The 26,008-nt window shown below is 38.0% G+C and overlaps 3 protein-coding genes and 1 long non-coding RNA gene across 5 annotated transcripts; 2 read left to right on the top strand and 2 right to left on the bottom strand.

Moving 5' to 3' along the window:
• Window positions 1-607: 607 nt before the first annotated feature.
• On the top strand, window positions 608-5,271 carry LOC107219756 (rab GDP dissociation inhibitor beta). The gene is made up of 5 exons (XM_015658085.2): window positions 608-964; window positions 2,223-2,636; window positions 2,741-2,954; window positions 3,391-3,573; window positions 3,763-5,271. The coding sequence occupies exons 1-5, from the start codon at window positions 804-806 to the stop codon at window positions 4,117-4,119; spliced, it is 1,329 nt and encodes a 442-aa protein (XP_015513571.1). The 5' UTR covers window positions 608-803; the 3' UTR covers window positions 4,120-5,271.
• Window positions 4,492-9,446, bottom strand: LOC107219762 (beta-alanine-activating enzyme). 2 transcript variants are annotated; one of them, XM_046743725.1, is made up of 9 exons: window positions 9,325-9,446; window positions 8,760-9,018; window positions 7,810-8,651; window positions 7,646-7,734; window positions 6,649-7,568; window positions 6,394-6,542; window positions 6,149-6,312; window positions 5,805-6,068; window positions 4,492-5,725 (listed from the first exon to the last, which is right to left on the bottom strand). In XM_046743725.1, exons 2-9 carry the CDS (start codon window positions 8,966-8,968, stop codon window positions 5,342-5,344), a joined length of 3,021 nt encoding a protein of 1,006 aa, XP_046599681.1. In that variant the 5' UTR covers window positions 8,969-9,018; window positions 9,325-9,446; the 3' UTR covers window positions 4,492-5,341. The 2 variants fall into 2 exon arrangements, with proteins under 2 accessions (XP_046599681.1, XP_015513579.2); XM_015658093.2 differs by having other exon boundaries at window positions 9,125-9,387.
• Window positions 9,008-10,021, top strand: LOC124295117. The gene is made up of 2 exons (XR_006905019.1): window positions 9,008-9,061; window positions 9,360-10,021. It is a non-coding gene; the product is annotated as an uncharacterized LOC124295117 (long non-coding RNA).
• Window positions 10,022-10,375: 354 nt separating this feature from the next.
• LOC107219758 (S-phase kinase-associated protein 1) lies at window positions 10,376-12,114 on the bottom strand. The gene is made up of 3 exons (XM_015658087.2): window positions 11,965-12,114; window positions 10,783-11,061; window positions 10,376-10,604 (listed from the first exon to the last, which is right to left on the bottom strand). The coding sequence occupies exons 2-3, from the start codon at window positions 11,059-11,061 to the stop codon at window positions 10,395-10,397; spliced, it is 489 nt and encodes a 162-aa protein (XP_015513573.1). The 5' UTR covers window positions 11,965-12,114; the 3' UTR covers window positions 10,376-10,394.
• Window positions 12,115-26,008: the final 13,894 nt, after the last annotated feature.

Below are 26,008 nucleotides of genomic sequence, written 5' to 3'. Positions count from 1 at the left end.
TTGGTTTCACTTCACGGAAAAGCCAGCTGATCTAGGTATATTGGTGATTAAAAGATTGCGGATACGGGTAACCGCAAATCATAGAGATAATAAGGTGGGCAAGATGCAAAAAAATAATGGAAAGGTCATGCGGCTAGAAAGAAAGAAAATTGAGATATGTTACCACCATTTATCCTTATTTGCACGCGCATTTACGCATGCGTCAGAATAGGATAAGAATAATGGCCTATTCAAATCTGCTTACGTTAATGTTGCAATATTCCGCGAATAGTTTTACTCTATTTGATACATAAATGTATGGAGATTCCTCGATTTTCTCTCTTCCTTATCGGCGAACAGGCTACACTAGAGCCCTATCAGTTATAATTTCTAAGGTTTTATTTTATGGAAGAGTTAGCTCTGAGGACTCTGAGCCAGCTCTGAGCCAAAGCTCTGAGCCAGCTGATCTAGGGATATTGGTGGTAAAAAGATTGCGAACACGGTGTGACCGTAAATACCGTATCCGACGATACGCCCTCCGTGCAATCGGGAATCTCGGGAGATTATTGCATGCCCACCCGATATACGGGGAGCGGTGTTGGTGGGAGTGAAATTGACGTAGCAGCCAGGCAGGCAGCAGGCGAATGAACGAGCGACCAGATCAGGCAGCGTAGCCGTCCGTCCGTCCGTTCGTTGCTAGTTCCGGCATAGTTTCGCGACTTCGAGTTAAGCGGAGAAGACGTTAAATACACATTGGTGTTTGACACGACGTGGAGGTGCAGCAAAGTTCGATATAATATATAAAAAATAAACCCAGTGCAAAGATGGATGAAGAATACGACGCGATTGTGCTCGGAACCGGGCTCAAGGAGTGCATTCTCAGCGGAATGCTATCCGTTAGCGGGAAAAAGGTTTTACACGTCGATCGCAACAAGTATTATGGCGGTGAATCTGCCTCCATAACGCCGCTCGAAGACCTATTCAGGTACGGGAAAATAAACTCGTCGCACGCCTAAACTCTCGGCCCTGCCTACGAACCTAGGCAAAACGCCTCGTCTCGTTCAGGTGTCGCTTAAACGCCGGGGTGAAACGATATTGATTTTTGTATATCTACCCGCGAATTTTACCCAAACAGATGGAAAATTGCAACGTTTTCTATCTATTTTCATCGTTCCGTTGGGTTAATCCCTTTACAAAACGCGCCGGGATCCAAAGGCGGTCCCGAATCGTACCAAGGCCCATGTCAAACCGTGAAACTATTCGGAAATTGATGTATAGACGTATATTCACATACGTCGCAGAGAGCCACGCTATCTGGCGTTCGGGAACACCGGAAGAACTTTAATGAGGGGCTGGAGGGGATATAAACTAACCTTAAGGGGGGTCGCGGATATGCATAAATATTTCTTTCGCCTAATTACACATCGTTTATAGTCGACGCAGGCTGTTCGATATAACCCTAATAAAATTGACTCGCCAGCAAGAAGGAACTGTACTTTTTTTTTTCGTTTTACGTATACACATCTACGTACCGTACTGAAAATATTTGCAATTTTTATCGCCCGGTTAACGAACTTTCAACTCGCTCGTCGTATGAATGTAGAATATAATAATAACAGCGCTCCTTGCAAGATAACGGTAGAGTGGAATGATGTCGGACATCGAACATTTCACTTCCCGTTTTTGCAGCCACACCAAACTCAGGCTCTACAGGGTAAAAAAGTGAACAGAACGGAGTTCGAAGCGAAACCCCCGTTCCTTTGGCGGAAAAAAACTAACAGAGCCTTCGTGCTTCTTTGTACTTCTTATGCGTGTCTCGCTTTTCGTCTGTTGAAATGAAAAATCATCCTGTCCCCGTGTTCATTCGTCTTATCGATTTTGAGAACCGCCTTATGATACGTGCCTGACCTAAGCAAGGTGGTCCCGTTTTAATTTTTGAATTCTCAGTTTTTATTACACATTTCGTCTCATTTCTGCAACCAAAATTCTCGACCGCCACACCTGCTGCACTATGAGAACCGTTTGCGCTTATTATGATGCTTTAAATGATAATCACTCCTGATGGTCGAATCATACTGCACTAGTCAGTACCGGTACCAGGGCCGTATAATCAGCGGCCGCAGACGGGGGACCATTCAAAAAAAATATACAACATATATTTGTCCGATTTTTTTAGTAATTTACGCAACTTCTAACGATTTGACAAGTTGTGCGAGTCGAGATTGAGCAACATTCTGTTTCAGTAAATTCAAGGCACCGCCACCGGACGGAAGCTACGGACGTGGTAGAGATTGGAATGTGGATTTGATCCCAAAATTTTTAATGGCCAATGGCCTGCTGGTGAAGCTGCTGATTCACACAGGGGTTACACGTTACTTGGAATTCAAATCAGTAGAGGGTTCCTACGTCTACAAGTCGGCAAAAATCTCCAAAGTACCTATCGATCAGCAGGAAGCACTGTCCAGTGATCTTATGGGTTTGTTTGAGAAAAGACGGTTTAGAAACTTCTTGATTTGGGTACAAAACGTACAGGAGGATGACCCCAAGAGCTGGGACGGCTTTGACCCTTTCTCGAACAACATGCAAGCTCTTTACAATAAGTTTAATCTCGACAAGAATACGCAAGACTTTACCGGTCACGCTCTCGCTTTGTATAGGTAAGAACAAGTATTATTTTGTGTTTGAACTAGAATTTATGATACTAGAACCTTGTTATTATCGTATCATGTACATATCACTAATTATGTCTTTCCACTACTAGAGATGACGATTACATAGGCCAGAGCGCTATTGGTACAATTCGAAGAATTAAGCTCTACAGTGACAGTTTAGCTCGTTACGGAAAATCTCCGTATCTGTATCCCATGTATGGGCTGGGCGAGCTACCCCAAGGTTTCGCTCGACTTAGTGCTATTTATGGAGGCACCTACATGCTGGACAAACCCATAGATGAGATTGTCATGGAAGATGGAAAGGTGAGTTTGTATCAGAACAATCTATTGGCAGTATACTATTTTGCCTCGAAATATTTGAGGTATAAATCATTTTTAAAAGGAATTACGATTGGTGAAACAACTCAAATATAAATGCTTTTAAACAGGATTTAAAGGACTTTCAGAGACAGATGTTCTTTTAGTTTGGTTCGACTACTGTAAACTAGTTTCATAACTATTTGCCATCATAATTTAAAGTAAACGAAACGATTTGACTTTGAATTTTGCAAAGCTTATCTCTGGGAACATTGTTGTTATGCAACTGACTCATTTATCTCCTTGTTTATAATCGCTCTTCTCCATATCTGTTGCTGTGCTGCCCAGTTGTTACTGATGTCAATTTAACACACTAAAAATTTTATTTTCAAACATATTTAATAAAATTTATCTGTCTACTCAAGTTTCTTTTGAATTTCAGGTAGTCGGTGTTCGATCTGGTACCGAAGTAGCCAAATGTAAGCAAGTATTTTGCGATCCAACTTATGTGACCGACAAGGTTCGCAAAGTAGGACAAGTAATAAGATGCATTTGCCTCTTGGACCATCCCATATCAGGCACTGGTGATGCTCTTTCAACACAAATTATCATTCCACAGAAACAGGTAGGCGTGAAATATGATAGCAATTGGAATAATACATTTCATTCATCTTAAAGAAGTGAAATCGAGAGATTTCTAGCCAGTTTCAAAGCAGTTGGAGTAATAAAGGGCTTTAGTTGGATAGAGAACCTGACGATTGAACCAATCAATTTGTGATAATTGAATATATAGATGTTTTGTACTTTGTCTTAGGTGAATCGCAACTCTGATATCTACGTCTCATTGGTATCTCACACGCATCAAGTAGCAGCTAAAGGTTGGTTTGTTGCTATGGTGTCTACTACAGTAGAGACGAGCAATCCTGAAGCAGAAATAAAGCCTGGTATCGACTTGCTTGGGCCAATAAAACAAAAGTTTGTATCAGTCTCTGACTACCTCGAGCCGACCGACAATGGTCTTAACAGTCAATTATTCATTTCAACGAGCTACGATGCGACAACGCATTTTGAAACAACTTGCCTGGATGTTTTGGATATTTTCAAACGCGCCACAGGAGAGGAATTCGACTTCAACAAAGTCAAGCATGAATTAGGTGACGAAGATCAGTAACCGTAATTAGCGAATCAATTGATATCCTATGCTTGGATTTGATTCGAGCCTAATCCAAAGGGTTCAACTCATCCCGTACTATAAGTATCATTATTCTTACTTTTGTTAAGTCTAGGGTACTACGATGAAAACGATGTATATGTATCATAAGTGGAAGATGAAAAAAAAATAAATAAATAGTCGCAAATTTTTATCCACCTGCTCTTCAGCCCTCAGTTATTCAGAACGTGGGGACTTCTACTTGATGTTTGAAGCAAAAAAAACCACGATGAAAAGCTGAAAATACACAATATATAGTATATTGTAATTTTTGTCGCGAGTCTTGATTAATCGCAAACGATTCACATGTATCCACATTTTTCAGTTCCTTAAAAACGTTTTCCAAGCTAATGTTACTACGAATATATATATCATATTTTTAACTACTTACAAAATGTTGTTATGCAAAGTAAATGATTAGGGAATAGTCATTATAGGACAGAGTAATTTATATCAACTTGTAACGAAACAGAAAGCTACCTTTTGTCGCTCACAACATGAATAAGTTATAAATTGAAAAATGTCTGCTCATTGAATGTAATTACGGCAAGCCTCTCACGGTAGGAATAGATTATGACGATAGTACATACTAATTGGAGAAGTCTAAAATGATTCATCATATTGAAATATAAGTGCAGGTGAATTATAATATTGGGTATACATAATGTTAAAAATCGGAGTGGGTATACCATGTAGAAAAAAGATGATTGATGTGAATCACAATATCTGTATTGAATTACAAGTATATTATACATCACTCCAGTGGGTTGTCGGGCAGCGAAGAATTCAATTATGTAATATTACCAATAAATGAATAAATAAATTTAAATATGCTAATATGTTAGGTGAGCTTGCGAGCACGAATATTTCTTTGTTACTGTGAGTGTATAATAATACCGTGAACTTTAAGTGAATGAATATTATTTTTTAAAAAGTAATTGATTAACAAAAATTTGTGTCAAGCTTACATGCTGCATGGTATAAAACAAACTGATACGATATTACACGAATTCAATGGAACATCGATTCTACTCTACAGATTGTTGGAGAAATGAAACACTTACGACTGTAATTTGGGAGGCATACGAAAATAAATGATATTATATTAAATAATCTGGATATTTTCATCAACGTTCTTCATTTACAAACACAATTTTTTAGTTTTTCTTTTTCCAAATTTCATTTATCCAACTATTCTCACAACATACATATTATTGTCTCTGCATCCTACTACAAGGAATTCACCATTTATTACAGGTGATGAAAATACGTTACCACCCAATTTCAAGCTGGTAACAACTTGACCATTGAAAGCATTTATAAAACTCAAAACACCGCCTGTATCAGCAACGATTAAAACATCTCTTTCACAGTAGGGTGTCGCAAATATTGGACATTCAAAAGTAACCGAATATTTCAGAACTGGGGTCGATGAAAGCGTTTGTATGGAGAGACAGTAAACACTTTTATTGGTGGATCCAATGATTAGCTCCTCGGTGTTCATAAAGCAGTTTTTTCTCATCACCAAGTGAGAAAAGACATTGCCATCAATTTTATAATTCCATTTCTAGAAATAATAATTCGTTATGTTTGGCATTAAAAGTTTATTTTTTTCTATGCTGAAATTGCTGCGCTTAGTGTCTCACCTCCTGACCAGTTTCCGAATTAAAGCACTTCATTTCTCCCGAAACACTACAGAACACGATGTCTTCATTTTCTAGCATTGCTGGGGCGGAAAATATTGGATCATTGAATTTGAACTTCCAAATTATTTCTCCAGAAGTCTGGTTCAACGACATGCAAGTCCCATCGAGAGTTCCAAACAGAACTGAACATGCCCTCAGACAGGTACAAGGAGTAGCTGAAATGCTACCTTCGCTACATTTAAATCTCCATATCTCTTGACCATCCTAAACGCAGAGTGTGATATTTGAGATGTGCGTGTTTATTTGTATTTATGGGACTATGATTAGCTCATCATAATACTTACTTCTATAGAGATATTGTAAAAATATTTGTCATACGATCCTACAAAAACACTTTTTCCATTACTACTTGTTGCCGCAGTGCACTTGACAGTGTCTCCAGTTTTGTATTTCCAAATTATTTGCCCACTCTTCAAGTTCAGGCAATACACGTATCCATCGTAACACCCTGAGTTTAATTAACATTGGATAAACACATCTTATATGGTATAAAACATACACTTGAAAGAAGCCATGGATACCGACTTACCAACAATTCCTTTAAACTCATCCAGAACAAGAACTGAGGCTTCAATTCTATCTGGCAGATTTATTTCATAAGTAATTGAATCGTGACTATTCAGTTGTTTAGTCAGGATTAGACCCGCATGGGAACCTACAGATGTATAGATTTCACCACTGAAATTGAGATGTTGTATCTGTTTAAAATTGATTTCTTATTTTTACCATTGACTAGCCATATTTCACCAAATATTGCAGTTTATAAACCGAATGACTGGTGTACCTAGAGTATTTGAATATAGTCGGCGATGCGTCAACACATTTCTTCAAGTCTTGTGTACATTCCACAATTAATTGTGAACGAATATTCAGATTCAAATTTGTGCTTGGGAGAAGATAGTTTTCATCATTCTCTCCAGTCACTCTTCCTCTACATTTTTGCCACAAACATAAGTTAGGATGTGAATATTTTTTGGGCTGTATAACATCATACTTTCTTTTTTTATTCATTGCAAATTGTGTGTAGCTGGAACTTGAACTGACAATATTGTCTACATTACTAGTTATTTGCACAGAAGATTGGATTTTTTGAAGTACGTAATCCATGCAGTTAGCCAGCGTTTCATTTTTTAATAACAAACCAATTAATTCAGGGAACTCTATCTTTGATGCTGCAGAAAGTTCGTTGGCGATCTGCATTGCTTTTACAGAATTCCCACCACTGTCCAAAAATCCAGAATCGATTGTTGACTTTAAATCGTTTTTCCAGAGTTGCAATAATATTTTTTTTACTAATTTTGAATCATTCGCTTTCTGGCTATTTTGGACACGACCTTTCTCTGTAGTTTCAAAAGTTTTCATCAAACTTTTGGTGCAGATTTTTCCATTTATAGTCAGTGGAAAAGTATTAAAAAGTTTTATTCTATTTGGTTGGTAAAAAGACGGTAGTTTACGAAGCTCATTATTAAGTTCTTCTTGCACTTTCAATTCGTCGGTAAATTTACCACCAGCTGCTCTTAGGCTCGTGGTAGAAATGCACAGATAGAGCGCATGCTGTTTCTCATCCCACAATACAAGACAATTTTTCACAAAATTCAATTTTGACACCGTTTGTTCTAGCTCAGTTAAATCTACTCTATTACCAAACCTTTTAACAGTCCTGTCGCATCTACCTTTATAAAAAAACTCCCTGTTTCGCTTTACCTGAAAATTTAAAACTCTCGAAAATAATTCATGTGATATGTACCAAACTTCTTTTTGATATAATGTATAAATCGTACTTCAACTAAATCTCCAGTTTTCCTAAAGACTGGTGTTTCCAAGTGTTTCAAATCTTCGTTGTTAATCGCACAGACTCTGGTATCACTTCCTAAAGTATGAGATAAAATAAGCGTGTTTCTTATGACCGAGAAATCGAGTATTTAGAAGACCAGCATATACGAACCAATGTACAAGACACCTTCGCCGTCACAAACGATATCGCCTTTCTCACTTCTCACTTGAAAAATGGTCTCGGAAAATGGTGTCCCCAGATATTGATTGATCATAGGTGAGGTTTCAACCTCATTGTGATTTATATTAATTTCATTTATACTCGCCCAACAAGATACTTCAGTTATACCGTAAATATTGTAAATCTTAGTCTGATTAATTGGGTGTTTTACAGTTCTGAACATTTCGATTTTAGGCAAAGGTTCACCGCCAAGAAGTAACACTTTCAATTTGCTCTCCCTACCAAAGATTGTGTTTCCTAATTGATGCTCACTCCATCTGTACAGCCACAGTGATGGTGTGGTTTGCAAGAATGTAACTTCATGTTCAAAAATCAAGTTCAATAATTTATACGGGTTATTAATGACTTCTTTTGAAACCATGAACAGCGTACTGCCGCTAGACAAGCTCAAAAACGTCTCTACTATACTAGGATCAAAAGTCAGTTTCGTTAATTGTGCTATTTTGTCATGTTTTGATAAGCGGAGAATTTGCTTTAGTTCTAAAATGTTAGGCACTATAGAAGCATGAGGAACTTTCACAACTTTTGGTATTCCTGTTGAGCCTGATGTCGTTATAGCGAACGCGAATTCATTCTTGTCTATGTTATTTGTACCATCGATAGTTTCCAATTCTAGTAATTTAACCGTTTCTCCGTGTACGGCGACTTCGCATAGGGAATTTGCCCCAGAGAGTACTGATTGAGAAAATGCAAATGATAGTCCAATCCTAGAGGAAATTTCTCTTACACCTGTCGATGGCAAATTCACAAATGCAGATCCTTGAGATAGGATTCTGAAAAAAAAAAAGAATTATTCAATATGAAGTATCGGTATTTCATCGTGTTTACTGCAAAAGGACATCTCACTGAATGCCACTTTTTTTATTCGTCGTAACAATTACCCCAAGATCAGAGCAGGGATGCTTGGAGCTTTTACGTCACAATTTATCCCCACAAATTGATGGTTTTTAACAGCACCTGCTAACACAGCTTCAATCTTTACTTTTGCATCGCTAAGCTCGGAATAACTGATCTTCTTAATTGTCTCCGAGTTATGATACTCTATCGCTATGTCTTCAGGCGAGCTCCAGTCACAGATGGTGTTCAACATACTGACACTGTCATTTGCGTGCTCATACGGCAGTTATAATAATTCGGTTCCTCTTGTCGCAGAGTTCATGCAAAAGAGAAATTCGAAATGAAGGTAACTATCGGAATAATTAATTATTATCAGAATAATTATTACATAATCACTTCATCTACTCACTGAATTGATTGAATATAATCACCAGATCAACAAGTGGTTGATTACTGACAATTGTGGAAGTATTTTTTCACGATACTTTGATTTGAGGTTAGGATTACAACCGTCATTCATTTCTACTTGAATTTAAATACATTCGTAATTCGCATAATACGAACGGCACCCAATCAATGCATTATCTAAGATCAATATTTAATGCTTACCTTTCGTATGGATAATTCAATTTCTATTATTTTAGGCTGGGCTGCTGATGTACGAAAAGGAAATAACAGCAGACATTTATTTCCTACAATTCAATTTTAGTTCTTTCCACCCTTGTTTGTTTTTGTAGAAAATGGTGCGCGCATACGTTCATTCCTTCAAATCCGTAACATGAGGGAAACAGAAACAAGCTATCATCACCTTAATCAGTGATCCCGAATTTGAGAAAAAAGTTTTCAATTATTTGTTTTACGAAAAATGAATTTTATTATTTACGCATATTAATATTACCCTTTTCTTCTTGTTATAGGATCTAATGTTTACATTAAGGGTTGATATATTTTATAAGTAATTAAATTAAGAAGAATGAAGTACAGCAGATTTGAATGAGGAAAAAAAAACTAATTCTGCATTGCCGAATTCGTTTAACTGATATTTTACATTCCGAACAAAAAGATAGCTAATTTATTATTATTTCGAAGTTCAGTCACATTGTTAATCACATATTTTATCAAATGATTCGATACACGTATTCACAAGAGATTGGACTAAAGGAAGAAGATCAAAGCTTCACAGATGAGATGCAGATATAACAGATTTCGAAGATATTGATATTTAAATAGACTGAAGTTATACTTGGTTAATTATACACAGAAATTAATCGTGCTATTGTTAAATTAATACTTTCGTGGTATGGATCGTTAAACCGAAAAATCATGTTTTCCATTAGAGAGTGAAAACAGACCGAAAGAAATTGTATCCAGAATGTAAATCTTTCTATTAACGTAGCCAGCATACCTAGAAAATATTCATATCAGCTGCAAAAATTTATTTCTCCAAGCAATTGTTGCTGGTATTTCTAATTTCGAATTAGGGATATTGTACGCAAATGGAGAAACTCGGCTGGAACAGGAATATTCCATTATTGCTAAATTTTTCAGAGGGTGAGTTTTTCTGTTGCGACAAGCTTGAAATTTGAGTTTGCGAAAGACATCTTCAGATTTAACACGCGATAAACCTACAGTTACAGATGATTTAGAAAGCATTTCTTTCGTCCCTCCTCGGATTCTTTCTACTTCTCTTCGCACCATTCATTCTCCTTGCGAACCTGCTCCTCTTCTGAAGCTGTAAAATCGTTCTTTATATTGAACGTCTTACGGATTTCTTCTGGTGTTTTTCCCTTTATCATGTTTGCCACAGTCTTGCACGTTACATCTAGAAGTCCTTTGATGTCCAAGTAATTTGCTGCCAAAATCAGTTCGAATAAGGTTCCTTGATCAACCTGTAAATAAATAAAACGAAGCAAATTAGTAGCTGTCGTTAAAACTATAATGAATCTTGCACAGACTACGTTTCAAAGATGTTTAAGAGTGAAAAATTGTCAAAGAAAATTTTCAAATGAAAGGAATGTGTCTCTTATTAATTATAATATTAGCATTTTGATTGAATGCAAAATTGACCTTCAAAAAATCAGCATCCCAAGAGCTGATGTCGTCAGTTCGCTTCTCCTTGTTTTCATCATCTTCAGGTGGTGGTGGATCATCTTTGTGATACGTAGCCCATTGAATGACCTTTCTCAGGATAGCAGAGTTAACATTTGGTAGGGGAACAATTTCATCTTCATCTTCATCCATTCCCAAGTCCTCCAGCATGGTTTTTATCGTGACTGAACATTTCGCAATTTCAACATCCACGTCGAATACTTCGCCATCCGAACTCTGCAGCTTTATGTTCGGCATCTGTGATTAAAAACAAGACAAACATAAGTTCAGTTACGTCAATATTTCAGGTACAAGAATCGACCTTCTTCTATTATTATTGTTATGTGTACAAGTTTCTTTGTCTTTGAACAACTCCTAGTCCATGTTATCGATCTGTGTATAAACTACATTTCAATGTCATTCAGTCCGTTTACCACAGAGTGAATTGAGTTTGGGACATGGACGTAAACATTTTCTTTCAACGCATTGAACTGAAAAATGCTTACGCATAGCATTACAGAGATTTTTGATGTAGAAAAAAACTGAAAAATAAAATCGATTTCCGCGAAAAGTATGAGGGTATGTTTATTTTTATAACTTGTAAATCTGAGTCATACAACGTTATGAAAATTCCGACGCACGAAGTGAATACGAAAAATGCTGCATGGACAATGACGCGTTTGATTTCGTGTAATTTCGAAAAAGAATATTCGGTCTTTCTCCGCAGCGAGTAAAATTTTTACGGATGAGAACGTCGAGCAGGAAACGTCAGGTAGCGAGTGTCGACCACAGGGATAAGATATTGGCGCGCACGGCAACAACCTTGCGAGAATGAGGTTCGCCGTTGACCCAAGGTTTTGGATAAGGGTTATAAACCCAATAAAATTCGACGGCACGTTAGTGGCGGGCGTATCCGGTCATAATATGCGGAGAAGACACGTTCCTGGAGGGTTTAATGCAAAGCAGCTCATGTCTGGTGTTGAAAATCGACGAATAATTATAAATCATAACAACATGCGCGGGCAACGAATATTCGTCCATTAGCCGATTTCCCGTGCAACGACTTTTCCAACTTCAAGGCGATAAACAATGCCCAGCGAATGTTTTGTTACAAACGTTTTGACCGAGGCAAGAAGCTCCGTAAATAAATTATCGAATTACCTTTCAAGTTACTTCCAATTCTCCGTTGTGTGAAACCGATAATGAATCACAGCGTAACGTTGCCAGGCTCTCTAGTACACTCTCTAGTCTTTAGTTTCTACCTCCCTCTTTTTCGCTTTCTGCTCACCCTGCGATCTCTCTCTGATCATCGACGACAAACTTCAGTCAGCAACACGCAGGCGCAACGGCTCATAGATGGCGCTGTCGGCAGTCAGGACCGTGCTTAAATTTTCAAAATTGGAACACTTCAAACTGAGCGTTGTTGGAGCGATCAAACATCGTGTTTCATGTTGAGTATTTACAATTTGGAAAATAAAACTCATACTTTACTGAGATTTGATTTTAAATTTGTTATTTTTGAAGAATTAATATGCTGAAAACAGCCGACTGGCGTAGGGCGCTATGAATTGCGTTTACGTATTGCGGAAAATTTTGGAAGAGCAGTAAATTGAAAAGGAAATTTAAAATGGCTGTAAGTCTCACATTTTTTTGCTTGAATTCCACAAACAAAATAACTATGGAGCGAAGAAAAAACAGCTTTTATCTGTTTTTTTCAAATTTTCAAGTGCGGGTACTGCCGTATATTAGTGATAACACATAGTTTAGTATTTTAGAATAAGTATTTATTGAGTGGGTTATATATAATTATGAGCGTCGCTTCTCACTCCTGTGTCTCAAATTTACCAACTAGGCTTATATAAAAGTCCCTAGTCCGCAACAGTCACTTGCAGCCTTTCTATCCTATTAAGTAGCATAAACTTTCCGTAATTCGACTTTTCCATTCAAATTTGAATTAAGAAAATGACCGTGTCCCAATATGTCAGAAAATACAAAACTTGCACGTTGCATTTGAACTTTATAACCATCCTAGAGAACTGACGTCGTTAATTTTTGCATTATTCTGTGTAATAAAACGCTAAATAAGCCCGATTGAATCGCTGACCCAGAACGGATCGCCATTGTCGGAATTTTTCCGCCGTGGTCTGTGTAAAGAGCGCGAAGGATCGTTTACTGGGCTAGAATCGTAGAGAGAATCAACGATTCAAGTATTTTGGTCGCGTCTAGTATAAACTAACTGAAGCGTATTAATGAAATTAAAACAAAGCTTTCTTGATTGAGTCTGTTAGTCGAGCTAGAAAAGGGTAGAGCAGCTAATCATGATTGCTCCAACTGAATGAGTACGAACAATAAGTTAAAATAAGTGCTGCTCTTCGCCCTCTTCAACTTTATAACGGGACCAGAAGCTCTTCCCAATGAAACGCATTAAATAAGTCTTAAGAGAAATATCTGTCCAGCGACTGTAGCTGTATAATAATTTTTAACTCGTGCATTACGTTATACTTGCGACGAAATTATTGTGCCAATATTAACGAAAAGCTAGGTTTGAAGATAGCAAAACCTGCAATTAGATATCACAGTAAATCAAATCGAATTGAGTACTGCAAAAACAGAATTGGCATGAATTGGAAAAAAGAAATTAAAACAAATTCAAAAGAATTCGCACATATGTAAGTATTTTCAATTCGCTTCAAATCGAGTTAATTCGGTTTTCGGACTTACTCAATTCTATTCAATTCATTTTGGTTTATTGGGATATCTTCAATTGTTATTGGCGATTTAATGAAGTTATTCAGTTTATGCTTCCGTTAAAGTTGGAATCATAAACGATGAAAGTGTAGAAATTGCGACATGTTTTTACGTGAAAACATTTCTGACAGAAACTTCTGGAATCGAATATTTCAAATGATGTTTGTTTAAAATCTCGCGACTCTTTCCGAAAAAAGTCTCACGTTGCGATAGACTCTAGATAAAATTTTTCTCTCCATGTATACCATTCAAAGAAAGATTCAGGTCAAAACACTCAGACTTTCTCTGTTTATCCTATTCTTTACTCTATGTTGTCACAAAAAATATTTAACTTTCGTCGATTTTGTAGCTCTCCAATTTTTTATTTCAACAATTTGTGTGACTTCGTAAGATCATGTAATTCATTGTTAGAATTGCTCTCAGCGGTGTCCAATTCAATCAATCATTCCGATAATGTATTAATTTCGTTAATTGAAGCAAATTCCTGCAACTGAAAATTATACACACGTGAGTAATATTCCTAGATCAATATTGACCGAGTCAAACTCTGGCACTAACATCTTAGCAATGGACATCGGGTCTGGCAAAATACCTTATTCGTGGCTTCACTAATAGAAACAAGTCATTGAATTAACTAAATACGTGGTCACGGGCGGCATTCAAGATATGCTGGTCTAGCAAAATGTTTAGTTAGTGTCAACTAAATTGTTGATTTCAACGACGATTGAAACCCGCAGCATCGCACTCGTGCCACTTGACCAATTTTCAAGATTAATATAACAGTATTAAAGGAATCTTAGGAAAAAATCTAAGGAATCGATCAGTAGCTTGACTGCTTGAGCTACTGCAGAAGCTACAGGTGACCCGATCCCGTGTATCTGAATAAAATACAGTCCGGTAGATGCCGAGCGGTGCCAAGTTTCCATAACACATTATTTTCCACTCAATGGTCAAACTTTTTAGAGTCAGAAGCCAAAGGTGAGATTATTCAGTGCCAGTAAATATCTGGAGCGTGATTAAACGTGGGAAGTCAATTGTGGACGACACACCGCAGGTTTGAATTTAGTATAATCAGTTTGTGAATTAAATTATGATTTTGCGAACAATCCGTGCTTCGGCAACTGCAGCCGAAGTATATATGCACGACATTCGTTAAAACTAGATTCATCGCGTGCATTTAACGAGACGATTTTTCTTCATTCGGTGAGCCAATTGAAAAGTTTCATTTATGAACAGGTCGACTGAGTTGCAGTAAGCGGATGTGAAAAAATTCACCCTTTTCCACACGGGATCACGTAAGAAGTTTGTGCAGTTCAAGGTGTTACATGGTGAAATTCCGTGATTTATGGGAATAGACAAATCCTAGTTTGCTGTACGCTCTAGCCTCTGTGTGTACAGAGAGAGTCGTCTGTCTCTCTCTTGGCGCCAGCATCCCACGCAACGTCTCAGTCAGCTCGATAGTAAAAATCGTGGGAAGATGAGAAAAGGCTACTGGTATCCTACTTCAATGGATAAAATAGAGATTTTACAATAAGTCACGTATTGTGTTTCGGCAAAAAATTATCGCGGCCAATGTCAGTGGCATGTTATTGCGCATAACTGCTTTCCCAACTCCAACTCACTTAGAAGGTCAAACTTTCTGCCCCTGCACGAACAGGGAAAATTTCGACGAGCATTTTTTTTTTCTGGCGATGACGCAGCAATATCGGGGGGCAAAAAGATTCGAAACGTCGGAAGGAATCACTTGCTTTTCGGTATGCCTCGGTGAAAATAATTTCATCAATATTTCTACAACTTGTATTATACGTTGCGAGTTTATTTTCGTAAGAGTTATAGATGGCTGATGGTTTGCGAAATCGAGCGAGCTTATCAACTTCAAACTATTACCATATTCCTTTGTGCCGATCGATAAACTGTGAAAATGAATACATGTTTATATTTTTTCAACAATATATATAAAAAATTAGTTCTATCAGAAAATAATTCTTGCCGATTAATGTTATTCTTGGATATGAAGGTCACAACTCAAAACACTTTTTATAGTGTTGACGGGCCCTGAGGAGGGCCCCCATCAGGGCCGAAACGTCAACACTATAAAAAGTGTTTTGAGTTGTGACCTTCATATCCAAGAATAACATTAATCAACAAGTCATCAAGGTCAAGATAAATCGTCTTCATCAATAATTCTTACCTTTGCCAGAAGATGCCGAACCGAAATTACTTTAAACGATGATTGATTTTTGATGATTGAAATAGAAAATGCCGGCGAATGAGTTGCAACAATTAATAAAAATTCATCTCGTATAGCCATGCACACACAGCATACGAGGATCGAAAAAGCATGATTTATTCGCCACGTGGCCTGGTGGATGAGGATGATGTAAAATATGTTGAAATTCACGAGCTGCGCGTTTGATATCGATTGCCGAATTGAAAATAACGATAGTAAAAAGGACAAACGACATTCTCAGAAGGTCACAGGTATCGTTTTAGTAATAAATAAAAGGTCGTTCAACTTCAAAGAACTCCGCTTAAGTAGCATAAAAAGTTATGCTGTTGAAGGATCGCCGAGCAATCTGGTCCGTTAATCATTTAAAGTTACCTGTTTTCTTCTTTTTTGAGGGGAGGATGATGGGTGAGGGAGGGGAGAGGGGGGGGAGGGTGAGAAATGGGAGAAGAAAAAGGATCGAGATCGGTGAAAAATCGCGCAAAGTTGCGTTTGGGTAGGTATTGGTTTACATCCAATATCCATTTCGGATTTTTATATAACGTGCAACAGACGTGCATGAATTTTTTTGACAATACAATTATTACAGTGTAATACACCAATTGTCGACGCGCGTTACGTAATATCATAATAATCCCTGTCAGCCATGTAATTTAGGTAAAGTTACTAATAATTCTCGCGAGTTTACGTGAAGCCGATAGAAGTGATAAAGTAATAATCGATCGTCTGGCAGTGCTAATTGGTTCGTTCAGTGAATCGCAGAAAACCCGCACCCGTGACGTAAGAATAAATTATTAGTCCGCCACCCGGGATACCGAATAACTGCAATTTCTGACGCTAGTGAAACCAGACAGCAATTTCTTCCTTCGGTCGACGTATAGCGTACTTTTGAGATGAATTGCGCGTCGTTACACGAATACAAATTTCAATCATTATATTCGGTGGTAATATAGCATTATTCTATTGGATCAAGAGGTTCGAGATAAACACGAGGCTCTGATAGCGCGTCCTTTCATATCTTCAAAGAGAAAACCTTCTTATGCGTGTGAGAATCTTTTACGGACATTTTTGTAAACTTCTGAAAAGGCAGCGACGTTCCAGTGATTGCAATCGTCGCAATATTATCTAGGTTTATATCCGCAGTCCGCAGCCATGAATCCAGTTCTCACGTTTCGCAGCTTTCCAACCCAGTTATCAGAGTTTTTACTTTTTTAGGCACTAATTTTTAAACGTGCATTTCGGTCTATGAGTTGAATAGATATTATACAGAACTGTCCAAGCTCTGTAAATGAAATCTCGACTTTTATAGAAAAGGTATAGCTGGATCCGATTCCATAATGAGAATTCTTGTTTATCTCGGTAGAAAAATATTTGTCGTTCTGACTCAGACCTCGTGGAAAAAGATCCTTGTGTAGTCCTAAAAAAACTTCTACAGTAGGTATAGACTGTTCTCTGTAAATCTTTGACCCTTCCGACATTCACCCCAAAACATTTCCACTCCAACACTTTTTCCTGTCAAAGACATTTTCAACGCCCCCACACCTTACGGTTAACGCAGATTCAAATCTATAGCCGTAAATTCGCGAGAAAAATTTTCGTTCTTAAATTAAGAAAAACTTCCTTTGTTGACTGGCTCGTTTTTGGTACCTAGAATTGAATTATTGTTACATTGAATAATTATACTTGTTCCGCTTTATATCGATTGCGTAAATAACATGTCAACATTATTGTTACACACGTAATTTTCTGTTACAACTATAATAGGATGAGATTTCTCTAAGCGCATGAATTTCTATTTCCGTCTTAGATGGAATAAAAATATGGTGAATCATTAATAAACATCGACTAATAAACAAAGAAACGCCGACGAATAATCTCTGAAAATTGTACCGTAGGCGCAAGGAGTCTACTTTCCGCAAATGGCCGACCAGACACCGGCTGAACTACTTGCTAATACAGCGTCTGACCAAACACTTTTTCTCCCGGCGTTGCTAACCCTCCTTTTCTACTGCCGTCTGACGGATGTCAAGCGTACTCTATTTTCACTGTCGGCTGATCAGGAGTAGCCTCTTTCCACTGGAATATCGGGAACTACGGTCTAACCAATAACGCATCGCTGCTACTTGGCAGGAATCACGAATCCGTCCGACTCTGGTCTTTTTCACTGGCGTTTAAACCGCTATGAACGATAATAAGCTGATTTTTTATATCAGTTTTGAAGCTCCAGGGAAAATTCTATGAGGCTAAGCAATTGCTGTACAGAAAACGGAACGTATTGTTACATTTTGAATCAATTGTGTGTTTCTTTCTTCAAAAAATTAAAGTCGTATGCAATTACTCGGAAAAATTACTCTGCTTCTAAATAATCTGACATTAGTCTTATTTTTTTTTGCCAAGTAGCTGTTTCTTCTCGATACATTTTCGAAATTTTTGAGGAACCTTAGAATACATATACATTATACATATATGTATACCTTATACATACTTACTTAGGTTGACTTTAATCGAAGTTTCTCACCCTGCGGTTTTCTTTACTTTATTCTCCCTTTAAGGTTCGCTGCAGTCCTCGGCTGGAATTGAAACTCGTTAAAATATTCGACTTCAACCTCAGGTTCGGTATATGAAAAAGGTTGGAACCTGGCTTAAAGAATGTCAAGGTATCAACTTTCAAACAGACAGCGGTGACATCCATTTTTCTCTAACCGTAAAGCAAAACGTTATTGCGGGTTCTTCGTTGTTTTTCGCTAAAGCGTATTTCGCCAATTGTTGCAAGCGATAAAAGCATTGATCGATACTGATCGCTCTCACTGTAAGATTCGCGTGCAATGTTAATTGTCAAATTTATTAAAGAATACGGTGTCATTTCTTTACATAAGAGCGAATGAAAATAAAAACGGGACGTTATGCAGATGTGAAACAGCGACATCGATGCATGGAGATTCTCTTTGGCGAGACACGCGTATTTGACACGAATGAAAATGCCGAGTGAAGGGTCGAAGGGCGGGGGGGAGGGCAGGTTGCCGTTTAGTCTATTGACTTGGGCTAATGTGTCAATATCGCGTCATGTCTAAGGAAACATCCTTAGATCCTTGGGCAGAAATGGGATAAAGTTAGAACGCGGTTGCAGGAATCATTTCGCGTCTATGGCAGTCATCTATGAGCATCGGCAAGAAAAAAAACCTTGGCCGATGTAATTAAATACTGACATTTTATCGCCGGAATCGAACTTCGCGAAAATATTGTCTAGTTCGATTCAGCAGAATGAGGTCCACTATTATCGTATAATGATCACGTCAGAACGTAAAAAAACAATCCGATGCCTGATTGTGAGTCTCTTAATTCGTTTTGGGGAAACGCATGTTGAAGTCTCACAAGATAGCCTGGCATTCTGATGGATGTGCCGAACTCGATACGTTCAATAAAATATACGTTATGTGGTAATATTATATTTCCCTGGCGAAATTATTTTCCCCGAATCCTTGACAGTAGTTTCTTCCGCAAAAACTTAGAACCGTCTTTTTTCCCTATCAGAGACACATCCAAGCGGTTATAATGTGAGTGTTGCTCCAATTTCATCATGAATTTTTGCCATCCTTTGTCTTTCTCGATTATATGCGTTTGGATAAAGAAAATTAAGAAAAAATAAACGACCAAGATTTTTTTCCATCGTATTGGATCGCCATTTTGGATTTGGTAAATCTGACCTCAGATTCACGATCAGCCACCCAACAAACCGACATGTGCCAATTTTAATCAAATTCCAAATGTTTTCAATTTTTTTTCAGCTTATTGAATACGCCCAATTTAAATTTTATAAACCTGACCTTAGCTTCGTGATCAGTGACGCAGAAAACCTCGCGGTACCAATTTTCACCAAAATCCATTCATCCATTTTCAAGATGTCATTATTTTTTATTGATTTTTTGGAATTTTGTTAATTAAATGATTGAAAAAGTACTGAATCGATCACAGCGAAGATCTAATCAGTTTTAATTTTGGAAAAGCCACGTCGATCGAGAATAAAATCATTGAAATCCGTTAACTCATTCCCAGGATAACGTCAGACAAAAAAATTGATCACACACAAACGTCCATCCGAAAATGGTCGGAGGTGATTCTGTAAATCTCGAAACGTCGAGATGTAATAAAAACTCAACTTTTCATATTTCGTGGTGATTACAATAACTCCGTTTTTTTTTCTCTGAAAACAGAGAAACGGGAAAATCGAGGGGAGCGTGAAATTAGTTTTACACGTTCTTTGACGTCGTCCGCATCAGGGTGAATCTTTTCGACTGATTGAATCTCACGGTCGCATTAAAAGCAATAAATGCGTGGAAGTTGCCGACTACTTTTTATCCTCTTCTCTTCACGGTCACCCGCAAAGGTCTACGAGATTCTTGCTTGCTTCTTCGTTCATCCGTCGTTGTTGTTTCGTTTTATTATCTATTCCTATTTTTTTCTCAATATCGTGCCGTTCGTGTAGCCGAGCTTGATTTCTTTATCGTGGCCGGAATGTGGCGCAGAAATGAGTCGTCGAAGGATCCCGGAAATGTGAATTGACTCGCCCACACGGAAAACCTCCAGTCAAATTTTATATAGACCGAATCGCGGTCCGATCCTCTGCAAGCTTTTGCCTAATAGGAACGAACCGAATTACGACTGATGTTTCTAGCTCCGCGTACGTCTTTCACCAGGCGCCGCATAGTCTGCACAACGTCAGCCATCCGCCCGTTCTCCACTTACAAATTTACCCTCTGAATTAATTGTTTCTCAAATCCGGTGTAAAAAGCTCCTTCCAGTCTCTCTCGGCAAGTTTCGAAGGCCGAGATGTAAATGCGTACCTACTAAATTCGCACTCCCCGCATCCTCGATTCATAGTGTCTCTTTACACTCAATTTTACCGCCGATTTAACCAGGTTCTAAAATCAAATGACGTATGCACGTTTGTTCGACAATTTTCCGGTCGTTTGCTAGTCGCAACGAAAATAAGTAAAATAAAAATACAGAAAAGGGATTTAAGAAAAGAAAGAAAAAAAAATCCCCTAGGGATCGTTTTTCTCAGATTTGTTGAACCCTTGCATCTGTTTATATACCTACGTGTTATATTGTGTACGTTATACGGGAATCAGGATATCCGAGTCAGCGTATGTAGGGATAAGTTTGTAATATATGGTCGACCGAGGGGAAAAGCGGGCGATCAAAAACGGATATTGCTCGAAGGGTGTAGTTCGGTGACCTCTGCAAGTTCGCTGTCAATTTCTCAATACATGAAATGGTAAAAATTCGCGCTGGAGTTAATTCGGAGCGAAGAAACGATCCTTGTTCCCGATCGATACCGCAAGGATCACACGATTGACTCTTTTTACATCCGCAAGCTACAATCCCAAGGTTCGCTTTTACGCTTTCATAAATCTGAACCGGTTTCACTCTTCAAGGGTATTAAAAATATCGTTAAACTTTTGGTTATTCATGCGGATTTCCGCGTGTCATAGATTCAAGACGTATAGTATCTAGTGCATGTATAATACGAATCGTAAAATTCCCCGCTCCGAAATCGTTTGCTAACCGCAATTTCAGTGCCCGCGTTGTATCTCTCGGGCAACAAATGATGTGTAACTTATTCTCGGCATGCAGGTTGACTTTCATGGTCTTAAATTCGCGGTGATTTTCCCGGGATTATAAAGCTGTCCGGTCGTTTCATCGACTGAATTGGAAAATCGATAAAATTGTCTCGTTTAAAGGAATTTCGACGATCGTTTCGGCCGTCTTTCTGCCGCAGATTGCATACCTTATACATGCGGATTGAATGCAGCGAATTACACGACGACTGGACGCGAATAATCGGGCTCGGACTCTGTGCGAAAAATAAGCCGGGTAGAGGCGACTGATATTCATTTGCATTGCTTATTTATACGGTCTTCGGTGAATCGCTTCCTCCGAGAGGGTTCGGCCGGCTGAACTTTTGGCTGGATCGTCGATGGAAAAAGCTCTGTAACAAATTTTTGTATTCCGAATTATTTGCGGATTTTTTTCCAGGTATCGTTGCACCATTCGCCCTGCGATCATGCCAAGTTTTCATCTCAAGGATAAGAATAAACGTTGTCCTTCGGCAATCTTGCGTATTTCTGAAACGCAGCTGTATAACGTGTAATAGGTATAATAATAATTATTCAAGCGCGAGATAAAACGTGATGGTGAACGCGTCGAGTGGATTTATAGTTCACCGGACGTATCGTTGTGCTCTTGAAAATTTGCCTAGCATGTTATACGCGACTCGCAGATTATGGCATCACATAAAATGAGCCCCACTGCATATAACGATCGCTGCTGGAAACTTGTCGCGTTTGGAAAATTCGGCAGCACGGCTTTGTGTCGTCCGAATGTTGGCACATTGCGTTGAGTGAAGTTCGGAAGGAAGGTAAAAATTTCACATCGAATTTTGTATATTCGTAAGATTCTTGTACTGGAAAATATGATGCATTTCGTTGTATCATTTGCGTCACGCGGAGCTTGTCTTGCTTGTATGTTGAAAAGTTTTACACGTACAGCGACGACGCATCCTTCAAAAGCTTTCGCTTAAGTTTTTGACGGGTACAGTTTTAGAGGAATAATAAAAATACAACTCGAACCAATTTCTCAAATGCAACACGCTAGCGCTACGTAACAGGGAATTTATTATTGATCGAATTCACCATAATTCGCGAATCTCTCGAATATTTTGAGTCTATAAGCGACGGCCACTGATCATAAGCTAAAAATAATCGATGCATCGATCAATCGGGACCAGAAAAATAATCGAACCCGACTCGATTGAATCGGTAAAAATGAATCGATTTTTTTCAAATGCTGAATTTAAAACCAAAATTTCGTTAATTTCAGTACATAGTCTTAATGGCGTAAAAGTTTTCTGACAATGATTAGTTTCGTTCAAAATATTTCTCGATTTTAGATACAAACGTTCATTTATCTTTCACTAATTCTATCAAATAGGCACTTAATAAGTAAGACAATGATAATAATTGATACCTTAATCACAAAAATTGATAATGTCTCGCGTCGTTAATGGGGGTAAGAGTCTAAAACCGATTGTGACGAAAAACAATCGAGTTTGAAAAATAGTCGATCGTACTCGATGAATCGGGAAAAAATAACCGATTGTTTTTTGTCGTTCTTAGAGTCTCGACACTGACCAAATCAGTTGTTCCCTTCCTCTCGTCTACAGCGACGTGTTAATCAAGGTATACGATTGAAATTTCGAAATTTCCAATTAGAGATATAAATTTAAATTAAATAATTGTGCTCGGCTGTACTTTTACCTCCGTCAATTACAATCTCACGATCGAGTTGCAATCATCCCGAATACCGTATATCATACAACAAGTTGAAAATTACCCGGAACTTTCGCAGGGTTGTATATCGCCTGTAATTAATTCGTAAAGCTCCGATGTTCAGGGGCCGAATACAGTCTGCTTCTTCCTTAAGGTTACCACGAATTTCTGTTGCAGCCGGAATACGAGAACTGGCGATCAGTTTTTCCCTGCGCTGATACGGCAGGCGGATCGTGAAAATTGATTCAGGGGTAAATTGGGATTCAGGGGAGAATACAAAACACGTTTAATAGGTAGAATTAAAATGTCAACGCTCTGCTTTGCCGTTGCATGACAGCAATTTATTTTTCACCGAACGAAAGACCGCGCATTTTTTTAATTTATTGCGGTAACACGATACAGACAATAATTAAGCCTCCGCGGGTTTTAACCTCGTCTACTGTAATTTTTGCATCGTATTTTATTAATGTAAGACTTGAGCTCCGCACAATGAGTGATGAGGACGGAAATTATCCCGGGTCAGCGTTTCGAATTTTCATTCATAAATTATACAATTCACTCGCTTTTAGACGTGAAGTTTTCTTCACTTTCTATATTCTTATTTCTATCTGTCATATTTCACCACTGTGGATTGCATGGATTTACCGCCGATTGATTTTCTGCCTGAGAAACGTATCGACAAAATGCATTGCATTTTACCAGGTAGTGAATAAATCTCGGAGCAATTTTCTTTGCACAAAGATTGCAAGAGCACTTGCGAGAAATTTGCATAATCGAAATTGAGAACTTGGTTCTACAAAAACCAATTCGTTACGTACAACCTATTTATACGTGTACATATGTATACATATAGACACCTACGAGGTGTAAAGGGTTATCTAAAACGCAATGAAAGAAAATGAAAAACGGATTGACCGTGAAAAAAATAATTTGTTTTAATTACGAATGAAGAAATTTCAACTAACTTGAATTATTAAGTTAGCTGCATTTTGATCCTTTCATCATCTTTCATTTAGGAATGCGTAACGTTTTGAGCTTAAAGCTTTCCGCGTCCTTCTTGTTTATTGGCAAATTATTGTATGGTTCTAGCCTGGTTTCCTTAATCAAAGTTCTTAAGAAACGTTATACGCCTATCTGTTCAATGAATTCTCTTATATTTTCCCGGAAAGCTAACAAATAATTACAAATGTACGTAGATGAATTTGCCAACGCAACCTTGGTTATTTTAACGAGGAAAATAACCGCAGGAATCGACCAGGTGTTGCTGTATATATATAAGTATACAAGCTTTCATCCGAAAGCGAGAGAAACTTGTAATAACAAACAAGATTCACGGAATTATACGTGTATTAAAAAATCACCTCTGGAATCCTAAAAATCTAGTGGCACAGGTATAATTTTATAAATACCATACAACGACAGTTTCCGTCGCTGCAGCCGCGAAGCAACAAGTTTTTCTTCTTTTGCCTCCCGGTCAGTTATTGACACGGAATCAGAAGATGTGTTGGAAAATTTTAAATACACGAAATGGACATTCATTTCTTCAAATATTAGTTTTTTATTTCTGTAATACTTATTCTTACAGTGATAGAAGTTTGTTATTTATTTTGTTTAGAAATTTTTTAATCCTTCGTTTCTTATTTACAGCTACATCATTTCTGAACTTTTGGACCCGCGATGAAACTCATTTTTGCAAAATATTCACGTTTTTTGAATTGTCAAGCGCAAAATGTGAATGGAGAATAAATTGTAAAAATTAAATAAACATGCGACAAATTTATTCGAAGGGAAACAATTCACCCAATTTCTTAATTCGCCGCTAACGATTTCCGGAAAAAGTTGGCTTTTCAGTATTCATTCGCTCGTTACTACCGCCTTTTAACCGCCTTGTCTTAAAGTAGGCCTGCTCTGTTATAAAAATATTTCTGCGCTTAAGTTCGGCTGTATACAAATTACTTTCCGTCGCTGTTAAATAGATCGTTGCCATATTTTTAAATACCGATCAATTCATAGCTTCGTTAATTATTTACTCTTGTTGGCACTGCTGCTTAGCATTTTACTCAGGGAAAGTTGGAGAATTTTTTTTTTGAGTCTTTTCAGTGACCGCCATGCGTGTGTATAATATGTTTGCACACACGCACACAGGTATATAACAACAATAAAAAGTCCCACCCCGAAATGGATAACGAACGACAGAGGCGTGCACCGATCTGTGTACACGTAGAAATATATCTACGCATATACTCGAAGACCTAACGGCTGTCCAATAAAATAATAATTTTTCAGGAACGTGAGGATAGTTTGCGGGATGAGGATAGACCCAATCTCTCGGCAAAGCTCGCCTTGCCCATTTGTACTTATATCATTTCTTCTGTTTTTACGATAACATTCACGGCTTCTATCTCGCCATTAACTCTTCCCCGAGTAATTTGGCGCCTACAGCTCGGACCGAGAGCTAATGGGTTGATCAATTATATTTATATTCTACAGCTGTCACATTTATATACATATACCCTTGCACGGTATACGCGTAGATAAGTTATTCGACAACTCGCGGAGATTCGTTGAGTTACGCGGGTGTTAACGAGTCGAATTTTACAAACCTCCCTCACCTGCAGGCGCGATTATCGTTCTTAAGCTCCAGGGAATGACGGCGTTGAAATTCTCTGCGACCTTATTCTATTATGCATATTGTTGTTGCTGTAGATGTTTTTGTTTTTAACCAACTTTTTATCGCGTTAGCACGACTCACTCGTGTATTCTTATTTTTTAAGCTCTCTATCTCTCTCTCTCTCTCTCTCTTTCTTTCGCTCTCTCCGTCTGTCTGTATCCCTTCGTCTCTCTTTTCAGCATTTATAATTTGCATAGAGTAACCGGCGTAACTTGGCCACCTTACGAATGG

Source organism: Neodiprion lecontei, chromosome 6, assembly GCF_021901455.1.
Source record: "Neodiprion lecontei isolate iyNeoLeco1 chromosome 6, iyNeoLeco1.1, whole genome shotgun sequence".
Taxonomy (NCBI): Eukaryota; Metazoa; Arthropoda; class Insecta; order Hymenoptera; family Diprionidae; genus Neodiprion; species Neodiprion lecontei.
The sequence above is the reverse complement of the archived record's forward strand: the minus strand, read 5'-3'. Positions and strand labels throughout refer to the sequence as shown.

What these genes read in the sequence shown, in the direction of transcription:
- LOC107219756 (XM_015658085.2), top strand. Translation starts at nt 804, where the DNA reads ATGGATGAAGAATACGACGCGATTGTGCTCGGAACCGGGCTCAAGGAG. An exon ending in CACGCTCTCGCTTTGTATAG is followed by an intron (nt 2,637 to 2,740) that starts GTAAGAACAAGT and finishes TTCCACTACTAG; the next exon opens with AGATGACGATTACATAGGCC. An exon ending in TTGTCATGGAAGATGGAAAG is followed by an intron (nt 2,955 to 3,390) that starts GTGAGTTTGTAT and finishes TTTGAATTTCAG; the next exon opens with GTAGTCGGTGTTCGATCTGG.
- LOC107219758 (XM_015658087.2), bottom strand. Translation starts at nt 11,061, where the DNA reads ATGCCGAACATAAAGCTGCAGAGTTCGGATGGCGAAGTATTCGACGTG. An exon ending in GGGATGCTGATTTTTTGAAG is followed by an intron (nt 10,605 to 10,782) that starts GTCAATTTTGCA and finishes ATTTATTTACAG; the next exon opens with GTTGATCAAGGAACCTTATT.
- LOC107219762 (XM_046743725.1), bottom strand. Translation starts at nt 8,968, where the DNA reads ATGTTGAACACCATCTGTGACTGGAGCTCGCCTGAAGACATAGCGATA. An exon ending in TGAGTTTAAAGGAATTGTTG is followed by an intron (nt 6,313 to 6,393) that starts GTAAGTCGGTAT and finishes AATTAAACTCAG; the next exon opens with GGTGTTACGATGGATACGTG. An exon ending in ATTCGGAAACTGGTCAGGAG is followed by an intron (nt 5,726 to 5,804) that starts GTGAGACACTAA and finishes TATTATTTCTAG; the next exon opens with AAATGGAATTATAAAATTGA.